General features: G+C 55.2%; 2 protein-coding genes across 6 annotated transcripts in view; one reads left to right on the forward strand and one right to left on the reverse strand.

Moving 5' to 3' along the window:
• LOC114856385 (low-density lipoprotein receptor-related protein 1-like) overlaps positions 1-27,752 on the forward strand; it is a 69,616-nt gene that overhangs the window by 37,726 nt on the left and 4,138 nt on the right. For 2 of the 4 annotated variants that reach the window (XM_029152294.3, XM_029152296.3), the window contains exons 21-74: positions 5,930-6,112; positions 6,201-6,398; positions 6,493-6,738; positions 7,455-7,655; positions 8,422-8,626; positions 8,744-8,908; positions 8,995-9,239; positions 9,319-9,450; positions 10,231-10,458; positions 10,801-10,975; positions 12,073-12,167; positions 12,256-12,405; positions 12,530-12,670; positions 12,860-12,985; positions 13,081-13,212; positions 13,304-13,438; positions 13,540-13,669; positions 13,773-13,899; positions 13,976-14,127; positions 14,234-14,358; positions 14,495-14,869; positions 18,208-18,397; positions 18,478-18,682; positions 18,866-19,058; positions 19,837-19,962; positions 20,070-20,198; positions 20,298-20,417; positions 20,496-20,609; positions 20,703-20,852; positions 20,987-21,109; positions 21,193-21,309; positions 21,386-21,514; positions 21,586-21,708; positions 21,791-21,931; positions 22,041-22,228; positions 22,307-22,490; positions 22,570-22,655; positions 22,741-22,860; positions 23,007-23,194; positions 23,270-23,475; positions 23,559-23,747; positions 23,834-23,982; positions 24,074-24,167; positions 24,246-24,362; positions 24,451-24,570; positions 25,094-25,216; positions 25,596-25,721; positions 25,798-25,914; positions 26,431-26,537; positions 26,625-26,757; positions 26,901-27,023; positions 27,101-27,223; positions 27,318-27,458; positions 27,546-27,683. In XM_029152294.3, coding sequence (XP_029008127.1) covers positions 5,930-6,112; positions 6,201-6,398; positions 6,493-6,738; positions 7,455-7,655; positions 8,422-8,626; positions 8,744-8,908; positions 8,995-9,239; positions 9,319-9,450; positions 10,231-10,458; positions 10,801-10,975; positions 12,073-12,167; positions 12,256-12,405; positions 12,530-12,670; positions 12,860-12,985; positions 13,081-13,212; positions 13,304-13,438; positions 13,540-13,669; positions 13,773-13,899; positions 13,976-14,127; positions 14,234-14,358; positions 14,495-14,869; positions 18,208-18,397; positions 18,478-18,682; positions 18,866-19,058; positions 19,837-19,962; positions 20,070-20,198; positions 20,298-20,417; positions 20,496-20,609; positions 20,703-20,852; positions 20,987-21,109; positions 21,193-21,309; positions 21,386-21,514; positions 21,586-21,708; positions 21,791-21,931; positions 22,041-22,228; positions 22,307-22,490; positions 22,570-22,655; positions 22,741-22,860; positions 23,007-23,194; positions 23,270-23,475; positions 23,559-23,747; positions 23,834-23,982; positions 24,074-24,167; positions 24,246-24,362; positions 24,451-24,570; positions 25,094-25,216; positions 25,596-25,721; positions 25,798-25,914; positions 26,431-26,537; positions 26,625-26,757; positions 26,901-27,023; positions 27,101-27,223; positions 27,318-27,458; positions 27,546-27,683 — 8,298 coding nt within the window. The remainder of the gene's footprint in view (positions 1-5,929; positions 6,113-6,200; positions 6,399-6,492; positions 6,739-7,454; positions 7,656-8,421; positions 8,627-8,743; positions 8,909-8,994; positions 9,240-9,318; positions 9,451-10,230; positions 10,459-10,800; positions 10,976-12,072; positions 12,168-12,255; positions 12,406-12,529; positions 12,671-12,859; positions 12,986-13,080; positions 13,213-13,303; positions 13,439-13,539; positions 13,670-13,772; positions 13,900-13,975; positions 14,128-14,233; positions 14,359-14,494; positions 14,870-18,207; positions 18,398-18,477; positions 18,683-18,865; positions 19,059-19,836; positions 19,963-20,069; positions 20,199-20,297; positions 20,418-20,495; positions 20,610-20,702; positions 20,853-20,986; positions 21,110-21,192; positions 21,310-21,385; positions 21,515-21,585; positions 21,709-21,790; positions 21,932-22,040; positions 22,229-22,306; positions 22,491-22,569; positions 22,656-22,740; positions 22,861-23,006; positions 23,195-23,269; positions 23,476-23,558; positions 23,748-23,833; positions 23,983-24,073; positions 24,168-24,245; positions 24,363-24,450; positions 24,571-25,093; positions 25,217-25,595; positions 25,722-25,797; positions 25,915-26,430; positions 26,538-26,624; positions 26,758-26,900; positions 27,024-27,100; positions 27,224-27,317; positions 27,459-27,545; positions 27,684-27,752) is intronic. The other 2 variants (XM_029152295.3, XM_029152297.3) reach the window with 1 other exon arrangement.
• On the reverse strand, positions 15,178-18,177 carry LOC114856400 (galanin receptor type 2). 2 transcript variants are annotated; one of them, XM_029152334.3, is made up of 3 exons: positions 17,716-18,177; positions 16,738-17,018; positions 15,178-16,591 (listed from the first exon to the last, which is right to left on the reverse strand). In XM_029152334.3, the coding sequence occupies exon 3, from the start codon at positions 16,488-16,490 to the stop codon at positions 15,468-15,470; it is 1,023 nt and encodes a 340-aa protein (XP_029008167.1). In that variant the 5' UTR covers positions 16,491-16,591; positions 16,738-17,018; positions 17,716-18,177; the 3' UTR covers positions 15,178-15,467. The 2 variants fall into 2 exon arrangements, with proteins under 2 accessions (XP_029008167.1, XP_055364719.1); XM_055508744.1 differs by having other exon boundaries at positions 16,738-16,829; positions 16,920-18,177.

Consider the following 27,752-nt stretch of genomic DNA (forward strand, 5'->3'; position numbering starts at 1 on the left):
GAGCCGAGCCGCCAGGAACAGATGCAGGTGCGGCCGGGGCCGAGCCGCCAGGGACCGATGCCGGTGCAGCGGGAGCTGCGACGGGAACGACCCCCTCCTGGAGGTCGACAGGAACTACGACGGGCGCGACCCCCTCCTGGAGGTCCGCCGGGACTGCGACGGGCGCGACCCCCTCCTGGAGGTCCGCCGGGACTGCGACGGGCGCGACCCCCTCCTGGGGTCCGCCGGGACTGCGACGGGCGCGACCCCCTCCTGGGGGTCCGCCGGGACTGCGACGGGCGCGACCCCCTCCTGGGGGTCCGCCGGGACTGCGACGGGCGCGACCCCCTCCTGGGGGTCCGCCGGGACTGCGACGGGCGCGACCCCCTCCTGGGGGTCCGCCGGGACTGCGACGGGCGCGACCCCCTCCTGGGGGTCCGCCGGGACTGCGACGGGCGCGACCCCCTCCTGGAGGTGCGCGGGAACTGCAGCTGGCGCGACCTCCTCCTGGAGGTGCGCGGGAACTGCAGCTGGCGCGACCTCCTCCTGGAGGTGCGCGGGAACTGCAGCTGGCGCGACCTCCTCCTGGAGGTGCGCGGGAACTGCAGCTGGCGCGACCTCCTCCTGGAGGTGCGCGGGAACTGGCAGCTGGCGCGACCTCCTCCTGGAGGTGCGCGGGAACTGCAGCTGGCGCGACCTCCTCCTGGAGGTGCGCGGGAACTGCAGCTGGCGCGACCTCCTCCTGGAGGTGCGCGGGAACTGCAGCTGGCGCGACCTCCTCCTGGAGGTGCGCGGGAACTGCAGCTGGCGCGACCTCCTCCTGGAGGTGCGCGGGGACTGCAGCTGGCGCGACCTCCTCCTGGAGGTGCGCAGGGGCTGCAGCCGGCGCGACCTCCTCCTGGAGGTGCGCAGGGGCTGCAGCCGGCGCGACCTCCTCCTGGAGGTGCGCAGGGGCTGCAGCCGGCGCGACCTCCTCCTGGAGGTGCGCAGGGGCTGCAGCCGGCGCGACCTCCTCCTGGAGGTGCGCAGGGGCTGCCGCTGGCGCGACCTCCTCCTGGAGGTGCGCAGGGGCTGCCGCTGGCGCGACCTCCTCCTGGAGGTGCGCAGGGGCTGCCGCTGGCGCGACCTCCTCCTGGAGGTGCGCAGGGGCTGCGGCTCCGAGGGTGACAGGAACTGGAACGGCCGCAACATGGCCGACAGAGACTGAAACGGCCGCAACATGGCCGACAGAGGCCGCAACATGGCCGACAGGGACTGGAACGGCATCTACTTGGCCGACAGGGACTGGAACGGCATCTACTTGGCCGACAGGGACTGGAACGGCATCTACTTGGCCGACAGGGACTGGAACGGCATCTACTTGGCCGACAGGGACTGGAACGGCATCTACTTGGCCGACAGGGACTGGAACGGCATCTACTTGGCCGACAGGAACGGCATCTACTTGGCCGACAGGAACGACCTCTACTTGGCCGACAGGAACGACCTCTACTTGGCCGACAGGGACGACCTCTACTTGGCCGACAGGAACGACCTCTACTTGGCCGACAGGAACGACCTCTACTTGGCCGACAGGAACGACCTCTACTTGGCCGACAGGAACAGGAACAGGGACTAGAACGGCCGCAACATGGCCGACAGGAACGGCCGCAACATGGCCGACAGGAACGGCCGCAACATGGCCGACAAGAACTGGGACGGCGTCTCCTCTGGAGCTGGCATGGCTACTTGCCGCTGCCGAGCTCGACGGAACAGACGTCGGGCCTGATCGGGTGTGCATAGCACCTGTGCGACAGGTGGTGCCCTCTGGTTGGGACACGACCTGCGCGTGACTGAACTGAACCGGGACAGGAACGTGACTGGACTGAACTGGAACCTGGACAGGAACGTGACTCGACTGTACTGGAACCTGGACAGGAACGTGACTCGACTGTACTGGAACCTGGACAGGAACGTGGCTCGACTGAACTGGGGCCGGAACAGGACTCGACTGAACTGGGGCCGGAACAGGACTCGACTGAACTGGGGCCGGAACAGGACTCGACTGAACTGGGGCCGGAACAGGACTCGACTGAACTGGGGCCGGAACAGGACTCGACTGAACTGGGGCCGGAACAGGACTCGACTGAACTGGGGCCGGAACAGGACTCGACTGAACTGGGGCCGGAACAGGACTCGACTGAACTGGGCTCGACTGGACTGAGACCTGGGCTGGGCTCGACTGGACTGAGACCTGGGCTGGGCTCGACTGGACTGAGACCTGGGCTGGGCTCGACTGGACTGAGACCTGGGCTGGGCTCGACTGTACTGGGCTCGACTGGGCTGAAGACTGAACGGGGCTCGGCTGGACTGGAGACTGAACAGGGCTCGGCTGGACTGGAGACTGGGCAGCACGCGGCTGAACTGGGGATTGGGCAGCACGCGGCTGAACTGGGGACTGGGCTAAACACGACTGAGCTGGAGACTGGGCTAAACACGACTGGGCTGGAGACTGGGCTAAACACGACTGAGCTGGAGACTGGGCTAAACACGACTGAGCTGGAGACTGGGCTAAACACGACTGGGCTGGAGACTGGGCTAAACACGACTGAGCTGGAGACTGGGCAAAACACGGCCGAACTGGAGACTGAGCAGCGCGCGGCTGAACTGGAGACTGAGCAGCGCGCGGCTGAACTGGAGACTGAGCAGCGCGCGGCTGGACTGGAGACTGAGCAGCGCGCGGCTGGACTGGAGACTGAGCAGCGCGCGGCTGGACTGGAGACTGAGGACCGCGTGGGAGCAGGAAATCCTCCCTGGAGGTGCGCAGGGGCTGCCGCTGGCGCGACCTCCTCCTGGAGGTGCGCAGGGGCTGCCGCTGGCGCGACCTCCTCCTGGAGGTGCGCAGGGGCTGCCGCTGGCGCGACCTCCTCCTGGAGGTGCGCAGGGGCTGCGGCTCCGAGGGTGACAGGAACTGGAACGGCCGCAACATGGCCGACAGAGACTGAAACGGCCGCAACATGGCCGACAGAGGCCGCAACATGGCCGACAGGGACTGGAACGGCATCTACTTGGCCGACAGGGACTGGAACGGCATCTACTTGGCCGACAGGGACTGGAACGGCATCTACTTGGCCGACAGGGACTGGAACGGCATCTACTTGGCCGACAGGGACTGGAACGGCATCTACTTGGCCGACAGGGACTGGAACGGCATCTACTTGGCCGACAGGAACGGCATCTACTTGGCCGACAGGAACGACCTCTACTTGGCCGACAGGAACGACCTCTACTTGGCCGACAGGGACGACCTCTACTTGGCCGACAGGAACGACCTCTACTTGGCCGACAGGAACGACCTCTACTTGGCCGACAGGAACGACCTCTACTTGGCCGACAGGAACAGGAACAGGGACTAGAACGGCCGCAACATGGCCGACAGGAACGGCCGCAACATGGCCGACAGGAACGGCCGCAACATGGCCGACAAGAACTGGGACGGCGTCTCCTCTGGAGCTGGCATGGCTACTTGCCGCTGCCGAGCTCGACGGAACAGACGTCGGGCCTGATCGGGTGTGCATAGCACCTGTGCGACAGGTGGTGCCCTCTGGTTGGGACACGACCTGCGCGTGACTGAACTGAACCGGGACAGGAACGTGACTGGACTGAACTGGAACCTGGACAGGAACGTGACTCGACTGTACTGGAACCTGGACAGGAACGTGACTCGACTGTACTGGAACCTGGACAGGAACGTGGCTCGACTGAACTGGGGCCGGAACAGGACTCGACTGAACTGGGGCCGGAACAGGACTCGACTGAACTGGGGCCGGAACAGGACTCGACTGAACTGGGGCCGGAACAGGACTCGACTGAACTGGGGCCGGAACAGGACTCGACTGAACTGGGGCCGGAACAGGACTCGACTGAACTGGGGCCGGAACAGGACTCGACTGAACTGGGGCCGGAACAGGACTCGACTGAACTGGGCTCGACTGGACTGAGACCTGGGCTGGGCTCGACTGGACTGAGACCTGGGCTGGGCTCGACTGGACTGAGACCTGGGCTGGGCTCGACTGGACTGAGACCTGGGCTGGGCTCGACTGTACTGGGCTCGACTGGGCTGAAGACTGAACGGGGCTCGGCTGGACTGGAGACTGAACAGGGCTCGGCTGGACTGGAGACTGGGCAGCACGCGGCTGAACTGGGGATTGGGCAGCACGCGGCTGAACTGGGGACTGGGCTAAACACGACTGAGCTGGAGACTGGGCTAAACACGACTGGGCTGGAGACTGGGCTAAACACGACTGAGCTGGAGACTGGGCTAAACACGACTGAGCTGGAGACTGGGCTAAACACGACTGGGCTGGAGACTGGGCTAAACACGACTGAGCTGGAGACTGGGCAAAACACGGCCGAACTGGAGACTGAGCAGCGCGCGGCTGAACTGGAGACTGAGCAGCGCGCGGCTGAACTGGAGACTGAGCAGCGCGCGGCTGGACTGGAGACTGAGCAGCGCGCGGCTGGACTGGAGACTGAGCAGCGCGCGGCTGGACTGGAGACTGAGGACCGCGTGGGAGCAGGAAATCCTCCCAGGGAAACAACCATGGAGCTGGGCAGGTTGGTGCAGGCACGACGATCCGACGGGGCGGGGAGGAGGAAACCGAAACCATCGGCGGTGCGACCGGCGCTGGCGTGGTGCAGAGCGCGTCGCTTAGCTCGTCCGACTTCGCGCACAGTCGCTCATAGAGGCGACGAACACTGGGGTGATCTAACGCGGTGTCATCGTCCTCCAGCGTCAATATCGCCACCTCCACGGCGCAGCGCTGGTCCTTCGGGTTACTAGCCCGTCGGTAATCCTCCGCGAGGATCTCGAAATAAACATGTAGGTCGCTGGGTAGCTCGGCGCAGGTAAACTCCATACTTCCGCGGGAGAGTTATACTCGCCGTAAAAAAAAACAAGGAAAAACAGTCACTGACCTGACCGGAGGCTAAGTGCTGGCTGGGTCCAAGTTTGGCCAGATCGTTCTGTCACGAGTCGCACAGATGAGGACCCACATGCACAGCGACGAGACGTGAGGCAAGGAGATGCGATGAAGGGGTATTTAATTCCAAAAACTCAGGTCACAACGGTAGATAATCCAGACAGACGTGGCGGGCAGGGATAAGACAGGCTCAGAGTAAACGAACAACACAGGATACACGGTTTACAGCGGGACTAGGTCAGCGAACGGGACTACAGCAGGAACACACAAAACACGGCCGGACAGGATCAACGAACTGGGAACAACGGTCACACACAAACACTAGAACGAGGAAACACAAACGACGATCTGGCAAATCATGATAGTGACCGGTGGTGCTTAAATGTCCGGGAAGTAATGATGAATGAAAAACAGGTGCGTGAACTGAAAACCGGAAGTAAGGTTAGCGTGAGTGTGATGGACTGGTAAACCGGAAACTATCAAACTAAAACAGGAAGCGGAAACTGGAACCCAAAACATGATGATGAGACAAAACAACAAAGTGCCTTCAAAATAAAACTAAAAACAGAGCCGGAACCTGACAATTTCTATTTCACCCAGCAGATGTAAAAGGCCTCTGATCCCTATTAGTCACGCTGGCACCGGCCCCATGTGTCCGACCCGCCATCTATTAACTATCGTTTAGCAGCACTGATATAATTGCTCTTCTTTAAATACCAACAAGTGATACGTGCTGCGTGGAAGTGCTAATAATCATGCTTTTATTGAGATCGAGTGTGAAACATTAACAGAAATTCACTGTCAGTTCCTGAGCGTATGGACTGGTTCAGCCTTTCCGGTTGTTATGACTTGTTGCTAACTGGGTTATAACAAACAGCTGTTGTTGCTGCACGGTGGTGTGGTGCTTTGTCTCCGCTCTGCTTCGTGGGCCCCCTTTCCATTAATGCGCCCCCCCCCTGAGGAGAAGCCCATTTTATCTGTGCCCGCAGCCACGCGTCCTCCCGGCGGCTGTCACACGGACGAGTTCCAGTGCCGGATGGACAGCCTGTGCATCCCCCTGCGCTGGCGCTGCGACGGCGACACCGACTGCATGGACCTGAGCGACGAGAAGAACTGCGAGGGCGTCACGCACATGTGCGATCCGGCGGTGAAGTTCGGCTGCAGGGACTCCGGTGAGCGGCCCCTCCACCAAAAAAAAAACAAAACAACCGACGGCTGCACGTGTTGGTCTCGTGTTGATCTTCCGCCTTCCGTCCGCAGCGCGGTGCATCAGCAAAGCCTGGGTGTGCGACGGCGACAGCGACTGCGAGGACAACTCCGACGAGGACAATTGCGAGGCGCTGGTGTGTAAGCTCTCGCACCATGTGTGCGCCAACGACTCCACCATCTGTCTGCCCTCAGAGAAACTTTGCGATGGCAAAGACGACTGTCCAGACGGCTCCGACGAGAAACTCTGCGGTGAGTGACAACAGTGGCCTGGCTGTTTTTTAATCGCAGCAGGCGTAAATCACGGCTTTAGCGCCTTAATGCCACCGTTTGCTCCGTTTTACAGATCTGTGCTCCCTGGACAATGGCGACTGCAGCCACAACTGCACCGTGGCTCCAGGTGAGGGCGTGATCTGCTCCTGCCCGCTGGGCATGGAGCTGGGCGCCGACAACAAGACCTGTCAGATCCAGAGCTTCTGTGCCAAGCACCTCAAGTGCAGCCAGCGCTGCGAGCAGGACAAGTTCAGCGTGAAGTGCTCCTGCTACGAGGGCTGGGAGCTGGAGCCGGACATGGAGAACTGCAAGAGCACGGGTGGGTGACAGAAAGGCCGAGGCGGGGAGGCTCCAGGGCGAGGAGGTGGCGGCGGTGCAGGGAGGACGTTAGCGAAGTGGAAGGACGTGTGGGTTGAGTTTAGGATCAAGCAGAGGAGAAGCAGAAGGCTGTGTAGTTGGCGATGATGCAATGTGCCCAAATGTGGTATTTATCTGGATGATAGACAGCAGATTCACCACCCAAAACACACCAGCAAAGGTTCCTAGCTGCCTAATTTATACAAGTGGGTGTGAAATATATGCAGTGTACATCTAACAAACACATTTTAGCCGCATTAAATCAGATTTACAGTAAATCATATAATCCACACAAGTGATGTACACAAGTTACACTGTCTCCCAGCAGCAACGACCAATGAGCAGACTTAAACTCATGGTTGTGCTCTGCCCAGACGTGCAGGCCAGCCACCAGCACCCCGTCATTCATCCTGCTGCCTGCTTGGCTGCCTGCTGGGCACAGATAACTCCTGTCTTATTTACACTGGCTTTTAATTACCTGGGATTAGAGCCACTTTCAGCACAGCCCCTGTTTCCCCTGCAGTGGAACATGACTGTGTGACGTCCTCCAGCAGAGGAGTTCTGCCCTGTTTGGTGTAATAATCAACGGTGATAACAGGGTTTTTAGTGTTGCTATCATCTGCCTGGTTATTAATTTATATATACAATGAGGCTGATCTTTCTGCTTTGTTTTCACAGATCGTTTCAAGCCCTTCATCATTTTCTCCAATCGCCACGAGATCCGACGCATCGATCTGAATAAGGGGGAGTTCAGTGTGTTGGTGCCAGGTTTGAGGAACACCATTGCCCTCGATTTCCATCTCAGTGAGAGTGCCCTCTATTGGACCGACGTGGTGGAGGACAAGATCTATCGTGGGAAACTGTCAGACAACGGAGGTGGTCAGTCTCTCCATTAAGCATGATTGTGTATGATTACGTTAGGGAGGATTCAGGCCTCATTCACAACAAACAAGGCTGGAAAATAGGTTTCTATTATCCATTACTGCACTAATGAATGTGGTTGGGATGTGCTGAGTTACAGCCATTGGCCTGTTTGTATTTCAACAGACAGGATAATGGCAAATAATTAGACATGTCCCTCTGATTAGGGACTCAGTAGGAAATTAAAGGGTTAGAGAGAGGCTGGAACACTTCTCGTTAGCGCCACATATTTAGGTTTTTTAGGGCTTATTCTGTAATTGTGGCGTCACGAGCCCCTGCTGAGCCACTACCGCGTTGGCCTATGTGTTCATTTATTGCACGGACATTTTTCTTTCGTCCCAAATGCAACATCTATCCATTTGATTAAAAGGATTTCACTTTATGATGCTATGTTAGCATCTGAACAGCTTGATTACATTTACATAATTTGTGAATGAAAACTAAAGTGGATCAGTGCTTTGGGTTACAGCACAGTATGAAATGTAGCCTTCAGCAAAGCCAAGCCTTTTTAATATTCAAATAATGAATAATGTGAAATAATGAATAATGAGTTCATTAAGAAACCCAAGACCCCGAGGGAACATGTATTTTATTGAGCAGCACGATTAAATATGATTAGATCAGATTTCTCCGGCAATTTAAAACAGAGATGGATGAGGTAGAAACATTCGAGGGAGCTCGATACAAACATAAAGATGTGGAAGCATCTCTTTTGTTCTCGCAGCTTTAACCAGTTTCGACGTAGTAATCCAGTATGGGCTGGCTACCCCTGAGGGTCTGGCTGTAGACTGGATAGCAGGAAACATCTACTGGGTGGAAAGCAACCTGGATCAGATAGAGGTGGCCAAGCTGGACGGCACCATGAGGACCACGCTGCTGGCTGGGGAGGTGGAGCACCCCCGAGCTATTGCCCTGGACCCCCGAGACGGGTAACAGCCACATTCTCACCCCATTACAGCCCAAAATGTGTTGGTTTTGAACTGGGCTGATTCTGAACACTATTGCAGCTTTGTGTTCTGAATAATGGCTGGTCCTCTTTGTGGCAGGATCCTCTTCTGGACAGACTGGGATGCTAGCTTGCCAAGGATTGAGGCTGCATCCATGAGTGGACAAGGCAGGAAGACCATCCATAAGGAAACTGGCAGCGGAGGCTGGCCGAATGGGCTCACCGTGGACTACCTGGAGCGCCGCATCCTGTGGATCGATGCCAGGTCGGATACGAAGAGCCGGGGCGCGGGCGTACACGTTCACACTTGCGTTTGGCCACTTAAATGACTGCAAACTGTGCTTTACACAGGTCCGATGCCATTTATTCGGCCAAGTATGACGGTTCGGGGCTAATCGAGGTCCTGAGGGGGCACGAGTACCTGTCCCATCCGTTTGCCGTCACTATGTACGGTGGGGAGGTCTACTGGACCGACTGGAGGACCAACACGCTGGCCAAGGCAAACAAATGGACCGGGAGCAACGTCACTGTCGTCCAGAGAACCAACACGCAGCCTTTCGACCTGCAGGTCTACCATCCATCCAGACAGCCCCAAGGTGAGAAACGACCTCTTACATGTTACAAACCAGAAGGTTAAGTGTATAACCAGTTTTTTCCACTCTTTCTTTTGTGTAGCTCCGAACCCGTGTGCGGCCAAGGACGGGAGGGAGCCCTGCTCGCACCTCTGTCTTATCAACTACAATCAGACCTTCTCCTGCGCCTGTCCCCACCTCATGAAGCTGGGCTCAGACAAACGCACCTGCTTCGGTAAGCGAGGAGGCGCAGTGGACGTACAGTGCACTGAGTCCCCTCTGAGGCAGAAGGCAATTTTCCACTCTGTTTGTATTGTATGAGACTGTCAGCGAACGCCACGGTGTAATCCCCGTCTTTGCCCAATTGTTTATTTCCATTTGTGTGCCGGCGTGTGTGAAAGGTAGAGGATTAAACAATCCCGACTTATTTCCCTTTGAGCTGCCGTTGCTGTGACAGCTTTGGTGCACATCGAAGTGTCTGGCCACGAGAAGTGCGAGCGGGGCCTGTTTATTCTGTGTGTCAATTTAGTATTCAGCACAGCACTTTCTATTATCTTCAGAGGTAATGGAATGGAGAGCCCCATTCTGTGTGACGCAGCCCCTCACATCCACCGCCGAGTCTGGACCGTCCGTCCCCGCCTGACACTGTTATTACTCCCCGTCTCTCTCTTTCCCTCGCTTCCTGCCTGTCATTTAAGCCGCACGGAGTTTAATGATGATAGGGCTGTTGAGACCAATGTGATTTAATAGATCTCCTCTGATTGAATTCGCTGGCGCTGTCATGGCTGTGCTATTGAGCTAACCAGCCAGACACAATCATTAGAGGCGAAGATGCAGCTGGATTAACTGTTTGTTCAAGTGGCAGGAATGATGCGCAGGTGCAGCCGGCGACTCCGCAGATAAAAGGCCTCGGTGTGAATTCAGGCGTTTAACTTTTGACATGACGCTGCATTTAAGTCTGGATCATTCCCATCGACTGAAGCTCTGGCGCGTGACGCTCATCTCTGCCCCACAGAGTCTCGTCAGTTCCTGCTCTACGCCCGTCAGATCGAGATCAGGGGCGTGGACATCGACAACCCCTACTATAACTACATCATCTCCTTCACCGTGCCGGACATCGACAACGTGACTGCGGTGGACTATGACGCTCTGGAGCACCGCATATACTGGTCAGACGTCCGCACCCAGACCATCAAGAGGGCTTTCATCAACGGCACTGGAATTGAGACGGTGGTCTCTGCTGGTACGATGATCCCAGATCGTCTGTAACAAACCGTTTGAAATAACCTATTCGCTGTGAGAAGCACTTATGGTCAGAATGTGTAGCCAGGCTGTAGCCAAGACCCAGCATCAGACATTATGCACCTATAGCAGACTGTTGTCAGTCCTTCAAATAGGATTAGTGGCTATAAAGTAGAAATTGAACAACTGTGCTGCTGTGCAAATCAATTACCTTTTGTTAAAAGAGTATTTTACGCTCTAAGAGTTAAATTAACCCCATTTATTAGTACAGTCAACTCTCTGATTTCTGACAATAGGCATTATGGAAAAGCTTGATTAGTTGCATTGTGTGTTTCCCCTTCAGATTTACCCAACGCCCACGGCCTGGCAGTGGACTGGGTGTCCAGAAATCTGTTTTGGACCAGCTATGATAACAATAAGAAACAGATTAATGTTGCCAGACTGGACGGCGCCTTCAAAAACGCTGTCATTCAGGGCCTGGATAAACCGCACTGTCTAGTGCTGCATCCCATCCTGGGGTTGGTCACATGCACACACACACACACACATGATGAAGCAGTCCAACCACCTCGAAATGAAGCCCCTAAGTCACCCCCCCCCCCCATCTAACCTTTAACACACACACACACACACACACACACACACACACACACACACACACACACACACACACACACGCTCCGCTCTGTTTGCAGTCAGCAATGACAGTAGTCTGGAATAAATGGCTGCTGACCTCTGACTGTTTCTACAGTCGGGAAGTGCTTCCAGTTTTTCTCCCCTCATGTCATCTTCCTCTGCTGCCACTCTCTTATTCTCTCACTCTTTCTCAATTTGAATTCTGAGCTCACAAAGCCTGTGGATAAATTATTTACAGCCAGCGTCACCGTCGGTCACTGTTTCTGTTTTCATATGTCTCTTTCATTCATTCCCTTCCTGTCTGTCTTTCGGGGCTAATGTCCTCTCTTTCTTCCTGAAACCTCATCCTTCGGAGCTCCTGAGCCTGGCGGTGGCCCTTCCTGTCGCAGAGACAGACCATCTCTGTTTATACCTGTATATTTTCTTTTCTCCTGCAGGAGTTTGTGTATTTGCGTACTAAGAGTGGATAAGGGCAGATATTTTCTCCTGTTTTTTTAGCAGTGCTTCCTCCCTTTTAAAGTCTTTGCTGCCTACTGAAGCACCAGAATGTTTCCGATCAGAGCATTGTTGGCATGGGGGGGGGGAAATGAGAAGCAGATGCTGGGGCTGTCACAAACACGCTGCCCAGAATCCGTCCAGGACTGGGTGGGGGATTGCGAAACTCAAACTTGATTATGTCCGCGCAGAAACACTGCACTGTAGGAGTTTAAATGCTCACAAACTGTTATTTAAAGCCACATTACCAACAAAAAGAGGTGTGGCGTACGTGGTAAGACTTAACAGGAAGTGGGTGATGAGGAGGTGGCAGGAGATAAATACTACACAAATATAGACTTAGGCCTTTCGCCAACTCAGCTGTAATTCTGTTGCAACAAATTTCATTAGCATCGTATGAAGTTAATTGGGATTTCGATAAAATAAAAATATGCTTTGGTTAATAACTGTGAGGTCCTGTTGCTTCTACTAATGCCACCTGCAGGAAGCTCTACTGGACAGATGGGGACAACATCAGCATGGCCAACACAGACGGCAGCAACATTAGCGTCCTCTTCACCAACCAGAAAGGTCCAGTCGGTGAGTGACAAGCGGAACCTTTTCCCGATGGCAAACGCTGGGGATCAGACGGGTTAATAAACATCAGCGCTGTCATTTTGTTTTCCAGGCCTCTCCATCGACTTTGACACTGAGCAGCTTTATTGGATCAGCTCAGGAAACAGCACCATCAATCGCTGCAAACTCGACGGGTCTGGACTGGAGGTGCTTGAGGGGGTCAGGGGCAAACTGACAAAGGCCACTGCTCTGGCTATCATGGGTGGGTGTCCAGAAAATCAGCCATGACATATAATAACTTGGTTATTAGTTGTTTGTTGTCCTTCAAGCGATAGATCCTTTTTTGGACTTAAAGTGGCCGTTGGGTTCGGTGCTCTGTCTCTTAGGGGACAAGTTGTGGTGGGCAGACCAAGGCACCGACCAGATAGGAACTTGTGACAAGAAGGACGGCGGCAGTTGGAAAGTCCTCAGGAACAGCACTTCCCCCATGATGCACATGAAGATCTACAACGAAACTGTGCAGAAAGGTGCGCCGCCGGCCGTCACATGCAGCCGGAACGACGAGAACGTTTGTTTTAGTTGGCGAGAACGGCCCGAATGAAGGAGAATGTGTCCTTGTCTGGTCGAGGGTCTGCCTGTTTGTCTAAGCCAAAACATGCCTCTTACTCCTCTTTGATTCGTTGTGTGTGTTTGTTCTCATGGTTTCGGGTTTCTAGGCACAAATCTCTGCAGCAATAACAACGGAGACTGTTCCCAGCTGTGTCTCCCCACCTCCCCGAGCACCAGGGCCTGCATGTGCACAGCAGGATACAGCCTGCGCACAGGCCAGCAGTCCTGTGAGGGTACGACGCGTTCCCGCACGGGCATTAGCGCTGACAGACGGGTCAAACGTGCCTTTTAAATCATCAGAATACTGAACTCTGATCGCTCGCCGTAGGTGTCGGCTCCTTCCTGCTGTACTCTGTACACGAGGGCATACGTGGTATTCCTCTGGACCCATCAGACAAGTCTGATGCCCTGGTTCCAGTGTCTGGCACATCATTAGCCGTGGGCATTGACTTCCATGCTGGTAAGAACCACTCCGCTCTCTATTCACCACGGATTTATCACAACTTTATCCATTTTGTTCATCTCTATAATACATAAACATATATTTCCAGACAATGACACTATCTACTGGGTCGACATGGGCCTGAGCACTATTAGCAGGGCCAAGAGAGACCAGACCTGGAGAGAGGATGTGGTCACGAATGGCATCGGCAGAGTGGAAGGAATCGCTGTTGACTGGATAGCAGGTGAGGGGAAATAGACTATAGAGCTGATTCCTTGCATCACTTGAACGTAAATAAAATAGGAGATGCAGTAAATGACATTGCTCCTTCTCTGTCCTCTGCAGGTAACATCTACTGGACAGACCAGGGCTTTGACGTGATCGAGGTGGCCAGACTGAACGGCTCCTTCCGCTACGTGGTGATCTCCCAGGGCCTGGACAAGCCTCGCGCCATCACCGTCCACCCTGAGAAAGGGTGAGAGGAAACGACGCCGGGCGTAGCACTAGCAACCTTTGTAGCTGTCGCCTTTCACTTCGCTCATTATCGATTGCTGTCTCCGCCGGTTTTATGTGTGTAGCTACCTCTTCTGGACAGAGTGGGGCCAGTACCCTCGCATTGAACGGTCTCGTCTGGACGGCTCTCAGAGGGCTGTGCTGGTCAATGTCAGCATTAGCTGGCCCAACGGCATCTCCATCGACTATGAGGTGCAGTATACCTGACGATTCCTCATACTAGTATATTTGAACACTATACAATGCATAACCCACCGTGTGCCTGCAGGAGGGGTTGCTGTACTGGTGTGATGCCAGGACGGACAAAATAGAGCGCATCAACCTGGAGACCGGCGAGAACAGGGAGGTGGTGCTGGCCAACAACAACATGGACATGTTCTCTGTCTCTGTGTTTGAGAACTACATCTACTGGAGCGACAGGTCCGATGTACACCGCTACTCAGTCCTCCCTGTTTTTACCACCGCGACCTTCAACCTCCGTTTAATCATTTCATTTAAATGGAATAATTCGTCTGCTTTGAACCAGGACGCACGCTAACGGCTCCATAAAGAGAGGCAGCAAGGACAACGCTACAGAGTCAGTGTCGCTAAGGACTGGTATCGGGGTGCAACTCAAGGACATCAAGGTTTTCAACAGGGCCAGACAACAAGGTTAGCATGCGGGTTGTTTGTTAAATATGTAGAGCTGTGACATGATTAGCTAAACTAAAATTGCATTGCCGACAACAACCCCAGTGTCGAGTGTTTTTTCCAATGCTGAAGCGGCGACTTCCGTCTCTGCCCACAGGAACGAACGTGTGCAAAGTCAAAAACGGCGGCTGCCAGCAGCTGTGTCTGTACCGCGGCAGCGAGCAGCGCACGTGCGCCTGCGCCCACGGCATGCTGGCCGAGGACGGCCGCGGCTGCCGCGACTACGACGGCTACCTGCTCTACTCGGAGCGCACCATCCTGAAGAGCGTGCACCTGTCGGACGAGAACAACCTCAACGCGCCCATACAGCCGTTCGAGGACCCGTTGCGCATGAAGAACGTCATAGCGCTCACGTTCGACTACAGGGGAGGCGGCGGGAAGGGGGCCAACCGCATCTTCTTCAGCGACATCCACTTCGGCAACATCCAGCAGATCAGCGACGACGGCTCCAACCACAAGCTTGTGGTGGACAGTGAGTTTGTGTGAACCCTTCTTCCACCCACCACACTCGTGTTTACCTCCGTCGCACTGAGCCCTCCCACATTTGAGGCGGCTCGTCTCTGGTTTTCATTTCCTTAGCCGTAAACGTGTAATCATTGTTCCTGCAGACGAGCACAGCTGGATTTGCTCAAAACCCTCCACACACCACTGATCTAATCTGACCCCGGGACGCTTTTATTGTGAATTTGCAACCAGACTACAATCGACATAAATGACTTTCCTATTTACAGATGGACCTTCATTCACCTTATCTCGACACGACAAAACACAGGTGCACTGTTAATGTTTCACCAAAGTGCTTTTACTTTCATGCTGCTTTTACAAGGAATGCGTGATTCAGGGCTGTTTGTCCCACTGAGTCTGTACAGCAGTAGCTGCCAGCAAATGGTTTGCTCTTCCACGGAGACTGTTGTGTTGAATTGGAAAGCTGCTGCCCGTGCTGCGTGTTTTGCCTTCCAGAGTAGAATTTTCTCATCAGTTACATAAGTCTCTCAGCTTGTAATTGTTTTATTGTGACTTCCAGTCTTTGAGGTCAAGGTGATCAGCTTTATCAGCTGATAGGCTCACTGTCAGGTAGCAGCCAAAGCCACAGCCCCACTTGCTCTTTGTCCTTTCCTCCTGAACAAACGTAACAAGTCCTGTCTGAATTTTTGGGACATGAGCACATAGAGGATGGGATTCACCACAGTAGACGAGGTTGCCATAAAGCGTGCAAACACAGTGAAGGCCCCGTAGCGTGGGTAGGTGCCAGTGGCTCCTGAGCTTTCTTCTGCCAGCAGCGCCAGCGTCAGGCTGTAGGACGGCAGCCAGCACAGCGTGAACGCCAGCACCAGCATGGCCGACGTCTGGGTCACTTTGCTCTGGTAGCGCTCCACTTGGGGCGCCCGGCCGGCGTGCTGGCCGCGCCACAGGAACACGTAGATGCCGCCGTAGGCCACCGCGATGGTGACCAGCGGCAGCAGGAAGGCCATGACGAAGTGCAGCACCCCATATATCAACTGGTCCTGGTGGGACACGAAGGCGGAGCAGGCGAGGTCATCGGAGGCTGGTTGCGAGTTCCCCACGTAGCGGAAGATCAGCTGGGGAGCCGCCAGGCAGCAGGCCGGAATCCAGAGGAGCGCGGCGGCAACGGACACCCGGCGCGGGGAGAGGAGGGAGTAGGCCCTGGCAGGCCGCACCACCGTCATGTACCGCGACACGGCCAGTGCGGCCAGCGTGAAGACGCTGGCGGAGGTGCAGGCCGATCCCAGGAAGCCCACCAGGCGACACATCGCCTCCCCGAAAGGCCAGTGCTGCAGCGCCGTGGCCACGGTGTGGAAGGGCAGCATGGCGAGCAGCACAAGGTCGGCGGCGCTCAGAGCCATCAGGAGGATGTCGGTGCCCGTGCCCGTCATGGAGCCCGGGGCAAACTGTCCAGCGCGCGGCAGCCCCCTCCCACACAGGATCACCATCACCACGCTGTGCCCCCCGACCCCCAGCACCAGAATCAGGACGTCTAGCATGGGGACCAGCACCCGCTCCACTCTGCCCACACCGGTGTCGCTGGCGTTTCCCAGCAGATCCGTTGGGCTGGTGCCATTCCACAGGGGCATCCTGTCGTCAGGTGTGACGGTAGCGTCTGGTCATAGTGCTACTGTTAGCACCCAAGTGCACTAGTGGATGGGTCAATATGCTCACGCTGGTCATAAAACTGCTGATAATACATAAGGGAAGCATTACTCACGCTTTGAGTCAATAGCAGAAATAACAGCACACAGATTCCCAGTCATCTAAAAGCAAGGTGGTTTCAAAATCTATCAATATTGACTAAAGGAGATTACACACATAAGCATAACTTACATGCATTGACGTGAGACAGACGTTTCCTGGTTTCGTAACGGTGCTAAATCAGCTTCCTGGGAATCACGTCATTCCACAGTCCAGATAAAAGTCTTTTGAATTGAATTGAAGGAAATGGTATCAGAGGGGCTTCGTACCTTCTCCCCGATCCCAGTTAAGTGTCGATAGTGATTTCCTGTCACCTCAGTGCAGGCGGTGACTCCACAGACACATCCCAATCAGGGCTGTGCAATGCAGGAGCGGGAAGAGGTCTCTCGAGTGGTGGTAGTAGACGAGAAGCGCTGGGGAAGAGAAGCTCGACAGTCGGACACTAAGTGACAGGTGAACTCTGGACTGATTATCACAGAGCAGGACGGGGGGGGGGCTGGCCTGGTTTCTGTGGGAGGGTCCAACGAGGCCGAGCGCAGTTTTTCCCAGCGTCCACTTGGTTTCTGTTCATTTTTCTGATTCGTATATTTTCTAGATGCATTGTCCCTCTCATTATAGATATATAGTCTATAGAGATACTGTATATATGTGCTATAAATTCTGCACACATATAGACAGAGAGAAGCTGATAAAAGTGGTGTTTGCCTTCAGAAATGAAGGTAATTATTGACATCTGCTGTGATAGCACAGTCCTATAAAACCAATGCAGATAAGTGTAGTATAAATGACTGGTGCCCGAAGAACCAGCTGAACACAAAGATTTAAATCCATCTCATCTTAATTATAGTACGGCATAGGCTAAACTGTATAGATAAGCTACACAGCCTCAGGTCAACATCAACGTGATGATAAACAGAAATGAAGAATTTGAGGAGGCAGTGCCGCAGACTGCGACTTTACAATTCATTAACGCCACTAAAATAGAGGAAATGGATTTTATGTTGCTTTCCATTGATACTCAGCGCTCTGATTAATGGGCGCCACACGCAGAGGGTCCGTTTTTGTGTTCAGCTCAGCTCTGCGGTGGAGGTGTGGTGTCAAGTGTCCCACCTGGTAGTGAAAGTTGTCGATGTTCTGAGGTCGTCTCCTCTGGATCACACCTGGAGCTACATCACAGCACCAAGACCTGAGAGTGAGCAGTAATAGCATTTGTCCGGCAGCGACTGGGTGCGAGCGCGTGGATTCATTTCTTTTATTTCCCCGTCTTGGCTGTGGAGTTGCAGAAATGACTTTCCACTCCTCGTCTGCTGATGAGGTGGTCCGATGGAAAGAACACCAGCCCGTTGCTGTTATTGTGACCTTTTGAGCGAGCTGTTTGCTGGATAAAAGCCTCGGATCACACTGTGTTCCCGGTCATTAATACTTCACGGCCGCGTTCGTAGCCGTGACTCTGCAGCCTGCCAGCGCTGAGCCGCTGCCAAGAAGCCCAGACTTTTAGCACCGTCGTGGGATTGACGTCCCCCGTCTTACTTCTCCTCTGCCGTCTTCATCTTTCCCTTTAAATGTGTCTTTCGTGAAACTTTTTCCCCTGTGGTTCTGCAGATGTGGGCTCGGTGGAGGGCTTGGCCTACCACAGGGGCTGGGATATGCTGTACTGGACCAGCTACACCACCTCCACCATCACCCGACACACCGTGGACCAGAGCCGCTGGGGCGCCGTCGACCGGCACACGGTGGTCACCATGGCGGGAGACGACCACCCCCGAGCCTTCGTCCTCGACGAGTGCCAGAGGTCTGATGCGACTCACCCCCCCCAAAATGACTCGTTTGCACGTTGTTCTGCCGCTTCATTCCGCGCCCTCCCCCCTGCAGCCTCATGTTCTGGACCAACTGGAACGAGCACTCTCCCAGTATCATGCGCGCCACGCTGACCGGCTCCAACGTCCTCGTGATCATCGGCACCGACATCCGAACCCCCAACGGCCTGGCCATAGACCACCACGCTGAGAAGCTCTACTTCTCCGACGCCACGCTGGACAAGATCGAGCGCTGCGAGTACGACGGCAGCCGGCGCTACGTGAGTGACAAGCGCTCGCGTGCAGACACGCACGCTGCATCAATTAAGTTGCATTATGAAAATATTTGTTCTGCAGTAAAGCGGCGTCGTGGGATTGAATCCAGTACCAGATGGTAATAAGTGTGAAGGCTGGAATGTGTCTGCGTGACGTGGCTGTGGCTGTGGCTGTGCTTCCCCCTGCAGGTGTTGCTGAAGAATGAGCCGGTCCACCCCTTCGGCCTGGCCGTCTACGGCAATTACATCTTTTGGACCGACTGGGTGAGGAGGGCCGTGCTTCGCACTGACAAGTTCACGGGAGGAGACATGAAGGTGCTGCGCGCTGACATCCCTCAGCAGCCAATGGGCATCGTCGCTGTGGCCAATGACACCAATAGCTGTGAGTTTTTACGATATGTAGTATGATGATTTGACATTGTGAACATTTACCTCTAGCAACAATATGAGGCAGTATCTTAATAATGTGAAAAGCCATTACTGCTGTATATTACCACTCATTCTCTGGTGATAACTTCATGGCAGTACGGCCATTACAAATCAATACCATTAAGTAAAACGAATGGGTAGTGTATAAGCGCTTTGGAGGAGGCGTTCGGTGTGCTTCAACACACACAAACACAAAACATATGAGCTAAAATGCAATTCTGCTCCAGCAGAGCAGTTAATGAGATCACAAAAGTAATCTGGGAGTGACACTTCAGCAGATTCACCTCCACAATGAGCCCGTCTGCTCTACATTACCACGCACACACCTTCTAAATTGATCCTCCAGTCACATTATCCATACGTCCACACCTTTTTCCCCATCCTCGTCTTATTGCATGCCTCCCGTCGTCCACATTCTATTAAATCAGCGCACCACTTTTCTCCCCGTCCGTCATATCATCGGCCATCTTCCCCCTGAAGTTGCCTCATTCACTAAACTCTTATCGCGCTCCGGTGCCCGCGCCGGCGATATAAGCCGAGAGCCCGGGGTAATAGCTGCAAATCCCATTTATACCGAGTCACATTAAATCACGCATTGAGCAGCGGCAGAGGCGCTGCCGCGTGTGTCTGCCGCTGTGGGTGCGTGCGATGGTGTGTGGGGGGGCGTCTGCCTGTGGGACGCGGGGTCAGAAACGTCCGCCGTGTGTTCAACCCGTCTCGTGTGTGCGTAGGTGAGTTCTCTCCGTGCCGAGTGAACAATGGGGGCTGTCAGGACCTGTGTCTGCTGACCTCTGACGGGAGGGTCAACTGCAGTTGCCGTGGCGATAGGAAGCTTTTGGAGGACAGCACCTGCGTAGGTAATACAAACCAGGACTCATTTGTTTTGAGTGCAGGGTTTTCAGTTGGACAGCTCTACAGCAAAGCCAGTTCTTTCTAAGCGCATTCTTCTGTCTTGGTCTCTCAGCTCTTAACACTACATGCAGCAGCATCGATGAGTTCGAATGTGGAAATGGAGACTGCGTGAAATACACCCTGACTTGTGATGGCACAGCCCACTGCAAGGACAAGTCTGACGAGAAACAGTCCTACTGTTGTGAGTGGACTCGTTTTCACTGCCTGAGCGTTCTAGTTTCCCTGCTTGTTCTCTGGTTGTGTCATCTGAGCCCTTTCGTTTTCCCCGTGTGCTTCTCAGCCAACCGCGTGTGCAAGAAGGGTTACCGGCGTTGCGTGAACGGCCGCTGCGTGAGCCTCGGCTCCTGGTGCAACGGGCGGGACGACTGCGGAGACAATTCCGACGAACTCTTCTGCAACGGTGAGTCGCGTCTCCTGATTGAGCGAGCGGCGTTCGAGACCTGAGGAAACCGTATTAAGGCTCTGTCTGCGTGCGCAGCCACACTGTGCTCGGCCGATCAGTTCCAGTGCAGAGACGGAGGCTGCATCTCCAACTCCAGCAAATGCAACCAGAAGGTGGACTGCGAGGACGCCAGCGACGAGATCGGCTGCTGTAGGTTCAGAACGAGTTGAAAAGAAACCTCCATTCAGCAAAAAAGCCTCCTCTCGGGACGTGGTGTAACAGGGTTCTGCTCTCTTTGTCAAGCTGCCACCGACTGTTCCAGCTACTTCCATCTGGGAGTGAAGGGAGTGACATTTCAAAAGTGCGAGTTCACCACGCTCTGCTACGCCCCTTCATGGCAGTGCGATGGAGCTAATGACTGTGGAGACTTCTCTGATGAAAAGAACTGCCCAGGTACTTTACCAGCCACCGAAATATGGAGAGCTTCCCCCTAAATGTACAGTTTTTATCCTCAGATAGAATAAAGTCTAAATTACAATAGTTTTGTTTCTTCGTGCTGACTCAACCCGTTGATGTTGACTCGCCAGGGAGCGGGCGGGCGAAGTGTCCCACCCCCTTCTTCGCGTGTCCCAGCGGACGCTGCATCCCCATGAGCTGGACCTGCGACAAGGAGAACGACTGTGAGAACGGCGCCGACGAGGCTCACTGTGGTGCGTTGGGATCCTGAATCCCGATCCGCCTGACGCGCGACAGGTGCTCGGTGCTTTTACCCTGTTCCTCCTGTGCTTTTCAGATAAGTTCTGCTCGGCCTCCCAGTTCGAGTGCGGGAACCACCGCTGCATTCCCAAGCGCTGGGTGTGCGACGGCGCCGACGACTGCGGCGACAGCAGCGACGAGGACAACAACTGCAGTGAGTGGCCGCGACGCACCCCGCTCTAACGGCCCAATGCCTCAAAATGACCCTCGACGGCCTCTTTTCATCACAGAGACGCGAACCTGCAGCCCTGACGCGTTCCAGTGTCCCGGGTCCCACATGTGCGTCCCCCAGCGCTGGAAGTGTGACGGGGACAAAGACTGTCCTGACGGAGCGGACGAGAGCGTCAAAGCTGGATGCGGTGAGTGCAGGCAGCCGCACGTGCATCTGAACTCAGAGGATCAACACTCACCAACTGTTTCCGTGTCCCAGTGTTCAACAACACGTGCAGCAGCAATGAGTTCATGTGCCAGAACCGACAGTGCATCCCCAAACACTTCATGTGCGACCACGACAAGGACTGCAGCGACGGCTCGGACGAGTCCCCGGAGTGTGGTGAGCGACACCCGCGGCCTCTCGCTGCCGCCTTATCGGGCCGCCATGTCTAGTAACGAGCTCGACTCTCCTCCAAACGCAGAGTACCCCACGTGCGGACCCAACGACTTCCGCTGTGCCAACGGCCGCTGCCTCATTCAGAGTTCATGGGAGTGCGATGGGGATTTTGACTGTCACGACCAATCGGACGAGGCGCCCAAGAACCCGCGCTGCACTGGGCTCGGTGAAACAGAAACACACAGTAGTGTCTCAGTTGAAGAGGGCGTCCTCCACAGGCTCATAGATATCACTGACCCGTGTTTTCCCTGTGACTCCCTGTCTTCACTGAGCAGAGAAGCGATGTAACGACACCGCGTACGCCTGCAAAAATGGAAACTGTGTCAGCGAGACGCTGCTCTGCGACCACAAAGACGACTGCGGCGACGGCTCCGACGAGCTCGACTGCTACGTCAACGAGTGCCTGAACAGCAAACTGAGCGGCTGCTCCCAGCTCTGCCAGGACCTGAAGATAGGCTTCAAGGTAGGCCACACTCTGACTCCCGCTCTGAGACAAACAGCGCCCCCGTTGCTTCAGCTCCGCCCCCTTTGCCCCCCCCAGTGCCGCTGCCACCCGGGCTTCCGCCTGAAGGACGACGGCAAGACGTGCGTGGACGTGGACGAGTGCACGACCACCTACCCGTGCACGCAGCGCTGCATCAACACGCACGGCAGCTTCCACTGCCTGTGTGTGGACGGCTTCCTGATGAGCCCCGAAAACCCCACTATATGCAAATCCACCTCCGGTAGGAGCCATGACGGCTCATTAACATTCCGACAGGTGTTAAAGGCGAATCTGCTCACCCCGTGTCTCCGCTCCTGCAGATGAGGAGCCCTTCCTGATCTTTGCGAACCGTTACTACCTTAGGAAGCTCAACTTGGACGGCACCAACTACACGCTGCTCAAACAGGTGAGCGTCTCAGTCACAGAATGGGGTGGAGCCTCTGCGGGCGCTTGTCTCATGCTTCGCGCCGCTGCTGCTGTTCTTTGGACAGGGCTTGAACAACGCGGTGGCTCTGGACTTTGACTACCGGCAGCAGATGATTTATTGGACCGACGTGACCACGCAGGGCAGCATGATACGACGCATGCACATCAACGGCAGCGACGTCCAGGTCGGTACAGTAGCAGCCCCTCGTCTTAATATGGGAGGGGGTGGTCCTTCCCGTCATATAACCTCTATTTACCATGATTTATTCCCAGCCATTTGTGTGCTGGGAAAGCGATTAAAGGAACTATGCACTGGTGGCTCATTTGTTAGGTGCTTCATCGCACGTCACTCAGCAATCCAGACGGCTTGGCAGTGGACTGGGTCGGAGGAAACCTGTACTGGTGCGATAAGGGCCGGGACACCATCGAGGTGTCCAAGCTGAATGGAGCCTACCGGACGGTCCTGGTCAACAGTGGCCTGAGGGAGCCGCGGGCCGTGGCTGTGGACGTGCGCTACGGGTGAGCGTAGCGTAGAGGGCTGGCTTTCTGAACAATGGATGCGGGGCTGGCGAGACTAATAATCATCCCTGACAGGTACCTGTACTGGTCAGACTGGGGAGACAGCCCCCACATAGGGAGGATTGGGATGGACGGCACCAACCGCAGCGTGATCGTGGAGGATAAGATCACGTGGCCCAACGGTCTGACGCTGGACTTTGTCAACGACCGCATCTACTGGGCCGACGCTCGAGAGGACTACATTGCGTTCGCCAGCCTGGATGGTTCCAGCAGACACACGGGTAACACACACACACACACACACACACACACACACACACACAGGCGTGTATATCCTACGTCTCATGTACTTGCACCCCTGCAGTTCTTGCTCAGGACATCCCCCACATCTTTGCTATGACCCTGTTTGAGGAGTACATCTACTGGACAGACTGGGAAACCAAGTCCATCAACAGGGCTCATAAGACCTTGGGAATCAACAAGACAATGCTGATCAGCACCTTGCACAGACCCATGGACGTCCACATTTACCACCCGTACCGACAGCCTGAAGGCAAGACTGACCCCTTCACAACCAACACACGTCTTCACACTTTTCCCCCGGTCCTCGTCTGATCCTCTCCCTTCTCCGCCCTTTAGTGGCCGACCACCCGTGCCAGGTGGACAACGGAGGCTGCAGTAACCTGTGTCTTCTGTCGCCTGGAGGAGGCTACAAGTGCGCTTGTCCCACTAACTTTTACCTAGCAGCGGACGGCAAACAGTGCTTGTCCAACTGCACTGCCAGTCAGGTGCGTCGTCTGGAGGTTCATCCTTTTGCTGACAGCCTGAATAGACACATAATAATAGTAATATGAAGAAATCCCTCCTGTGTTCCTTTAGTTTGTCTGCAAAAATGACAAATGCATTCCGTTCTGGTGGAAGTGTGACACTGAGGATGACTGTGGGGACCGCTCAGACGAGCCAGCAGAGTGCCGTGAGTCACGGGGGATGATGTGCGTGAAGTGTTGCCCCGTTGGGGTTGAATAACGCTCTGTGGTTTCTCGCCCTGCAGCCGAGTTTAAATGCAGACCGGGCCAGTTCCAGTGCGGCACCGGCATCTGCACCAACCCAGCGTACATCTGCGACGGAGACAACGACTGCCAGGACAACTCCGACGAGGCCAACTGCGGTAGGCGCCTCCACACACTCGCGTTTAAAATCTGTCTGTCTGCACATTCTTACCCATCACCCATGACCTGTTGTCCTGACGTCTCCAGACATCCACGTGTGTCTGCCCAGCCAGTTCAAATGCTCTCACCCCAGTCGCTGCATCCCCGGCATCTTCCGCTGCAACGGACAGGACAACTGTGGAGAGGGGGAGGATGAGAAAGACTGTCGTAAGTCGCCTGGTTTGCTTCGGCCATCCCTGGTAGAGCCTAAGGATGTTGATCACAGCCGCGGTTCATTTGTCTGAACATACACTTCTAGACAAAGCGACTGTATTTCTGTTTTATAGAACTGGAAAGCAACTGGTCCTCAGAGAACGAACTCAAACAACCGCAGTGACTCGTGAACTTTCCTGTATCGGGCCTCGGGCTTCAGTTTTAATTCATGAGTCTAATGAGCAGATAGATAGAAAATATCGGAACGCGTTCGCGCTCCTGAGAGCATCTCTGTCCGCTTTGACCTTTCCTCTGGCACCGCCCCAAGGCCCAATGATGCTGCATTTTGTAATTATCGTGACATTTGCTGAGCACATTCAGCCTCCACAGTGGGAGATTACATAAACTGTAAACAGTTGTGCCATCCTGGGGTCAGAATCTTAATTTTAGCACCTTTAACTACTGTAAGAAGCAAAATGCCCACAGTTGAATGCAATAAAGACCTGAAGCCGTCGTTGGCCTTGTGTCTGTTGTGCAGCGGAAGTGACGTGCGCCCCCAACCAGTTCCAGTGCGCCATCACCAAGCGCTGCATCCCACGGGTCTGGGTGTGTGACCGGGACAACGACTGCGTGGATGGATCCGATGAGCCTGCCAACTGCAGTAAGACACACTTTAGTGTTACTGCACCAGATAACAAGCGCGACTTAGCAAACAATGCTATAAATCTCCCTCACTACTGAGCTGAATATATCAATGAGAAGACATGTCGATAGTGATATTTACACAGTAAATCTAGAAGCATTGCTCTGACATTTAGAGCTTTATGACACTTATAACGACTCAGAGAAGCAGAGCAATGATTTTTGCTTTGATATTATTCAGTGGTTCATTATTGTGTCTGAGCAGGATCAAAGCAGGGGGATTTCGTTCTAGCACAGCGATTACAGGACTCATCCGTTCGTTGCAGGAACCCACAGAGTAGAGCGACTGTGGCGCCTAGTGAAACGTCTCACCCGCTCTAATCCTCTCTCTCTCGCAGCTCAGATGATGTGCGGCGTGGACGAGTTCCGCTGCAAGGACTCGGGCCGCTGCATCCCGGCCCGGTGGAAGTGCGACGGGGAGGACGACTGCGGCGACGCCTCCGATGAGCCCAAGGAGGAGTGCGGTAAGAGGTGGCGGCGGGTGGAGACGGGGGGGTTGATAACGGAGGCGCGGCGTTTACACTTGTGTGCCGGTCGCAGACGAGCGGACGTGCGAGCCGTACCAGTTCCGCTGTAAGAACAACCGCTGCGTGCCCGGCCGCTGGCAGTGCGACTACGACAACGACTGCGGGGACAACTCGGACGAAGACAAGTGCGGTAGGTCCCCCTCCTCCGCTCGTTGTTGACGCCACGGGCCGCTCACCGCCGCGTGTGTTCGCGCACGGTTCAGCCTTTGAGTTCTTTGAGTCCGGCGGTTCTGTGGCCGTTTGCACATCTCACATCATCTCGTGTCTACTTTGCATTTCACACGGGCCCGTTGCTGTGAGCCAGAGGTAGGTGTCTTCAGCCGCCCAGTCCTTGTGTGCCCTCGGCTTGTGTTTGTATCCGAGCTCCTCCCCGGCTTTCTCCACCCCTCTAGCTCCTCCACCGCATACAGTGCCGTATGCCGTACCGTCCCCACGCCTGCGCCCAATGAGTTAAACCCCTAATATGAATTTTCAGCCTCATTTTCTTCCTGTGAGTCTGCCTTTGAACAGACAACCCCCCCTCCCCTCCCCGTGCTCTTCTCTTTTCCTCTCTCCCTTTTCCTCGCAGCTCTCCTTGCTTCAGTCCTCTGCCCCTCCTCATTTACTCTGTCTCGCCCCCTTCTGACCCTGTTCTGTCCGTCCTCAGTGCCTCGTAAGTGTTCGGAGAGCGAGTTCCCCTGCAGTAACGGCCGCTGCATCGCCGGGCGCTGGAAGTGCGATGGAGACCACGACTGTGCCGACGGCTCAGACGAGGTACCAGTCCACCATTTCCATCTTTTTTTCTTTTTCTTGACATGCTGTACTAGGGGCACAAATGGAAATAATTCTGCTCTGCCCCAGAACGGCTGCGATGTGAAGTGCGACAGCGATCAATTCCAGTGCAAAAACGGCCACTGCATCCCCATCCGCTGGCGCTGCGACGCCGACGCCGACTGCATGGACAGCAGCGATGAGGAGAAATGCGACAGCGGCGGTAGGAAGCGCACACACACACACACACACACACACACACACACACACACACACACACACACACACACACACACACACACGAACTGCAGCGGACGCTGTGTGTCCTTGGCTTCTCCCAACCTCGGCCTACGTTTCTCGTCTCAGTGGGACGACACTGCCCCCAGGACGAGTTCCAGTGCAACAACACCCTGTGCAAACCGCTGGGCTGGAGGTGTGACGGTGAGGACGACTGTGGAGACAACTCTGACGAGAAGCCGGAAATGTGTGGTAAGAGACGCGGCCCGTCACCTGTCGCTGAGGACCACTCGATGAGTCCGGTCGCCTCACTCTCCTCTTTGCCTCAGTCAACTTCCAGTGTCCGCCCACGAGACAGTTCCGCTGCCACAACGACCGCGTGTGTCTGCCCGTGTCGAAGCGCTGCGACGGCGTCAACAACTGTGGCGACGACAGCGACGAACTCAACTGCCGTGAGTTTGTTTTTTTCCCGCGTATCATTAGAGACGACCACAGCTCGAGATAACCGGGTGATTAACGAGCTCTGACTCGCCTGCGTTGCCTCAGAGGTGACTCCGCCCACTCCAGTGTGTCAGAAGGAGGAGTTCCAGTGCTCCACCGGCCGCTGCATCAGCTCCGCGCTGGTCTGCAACTACTTCAACGACTGCGAGGACTATGGCTCCGATGAGGTCAACTGCAATAAGAAAGGTGCCATGTCCCAGCATGCCGTGCTTGTCATAATCGCAGCACATGACGTGTGGCTGCCGGCGTGAACGCTCCCTTCCCTGCCTTCAGACGCGGGGCTGAACGACTGTCACAGTAACAGGACGGTGTGCGGGGACGGGGACGAGGCTCACTGCGTGGTGAACGGCACCGACTCCTTCTGCTCCTGCAAACCCGGCTTCCAGCCCAGAGGGCACAACCGATGCGAAGGTACCCCCCCCCCCCCTCAGCGATTCTTCACCTGTGACCTCTGACTATGTCTAACGTGGGTCGCGTGAC

Source organism: Betta splendens, chromosome 5 (assembly GCF_900634795.4).
Source record: "Betta splendens chromosome 5, fBetSpl5.4, whole genome shotgun sequence".
Taxonomy (NCBI): domain Eukaryota; kingdom Metazoa; phylum Chordata; class Actinopteri; order Anabantiformes; family Osphronemidae; genus Betta; species Betta splendens.

Coding starts and splice junctions, on each gene's coding strand:
- LOC114856400 (XM_029152334.3), bottom strand. CDS start 16,490: ATGCCCCTGTGGAATGGCACCAGCCCAACGGATCTGCTGGGAAACGCC.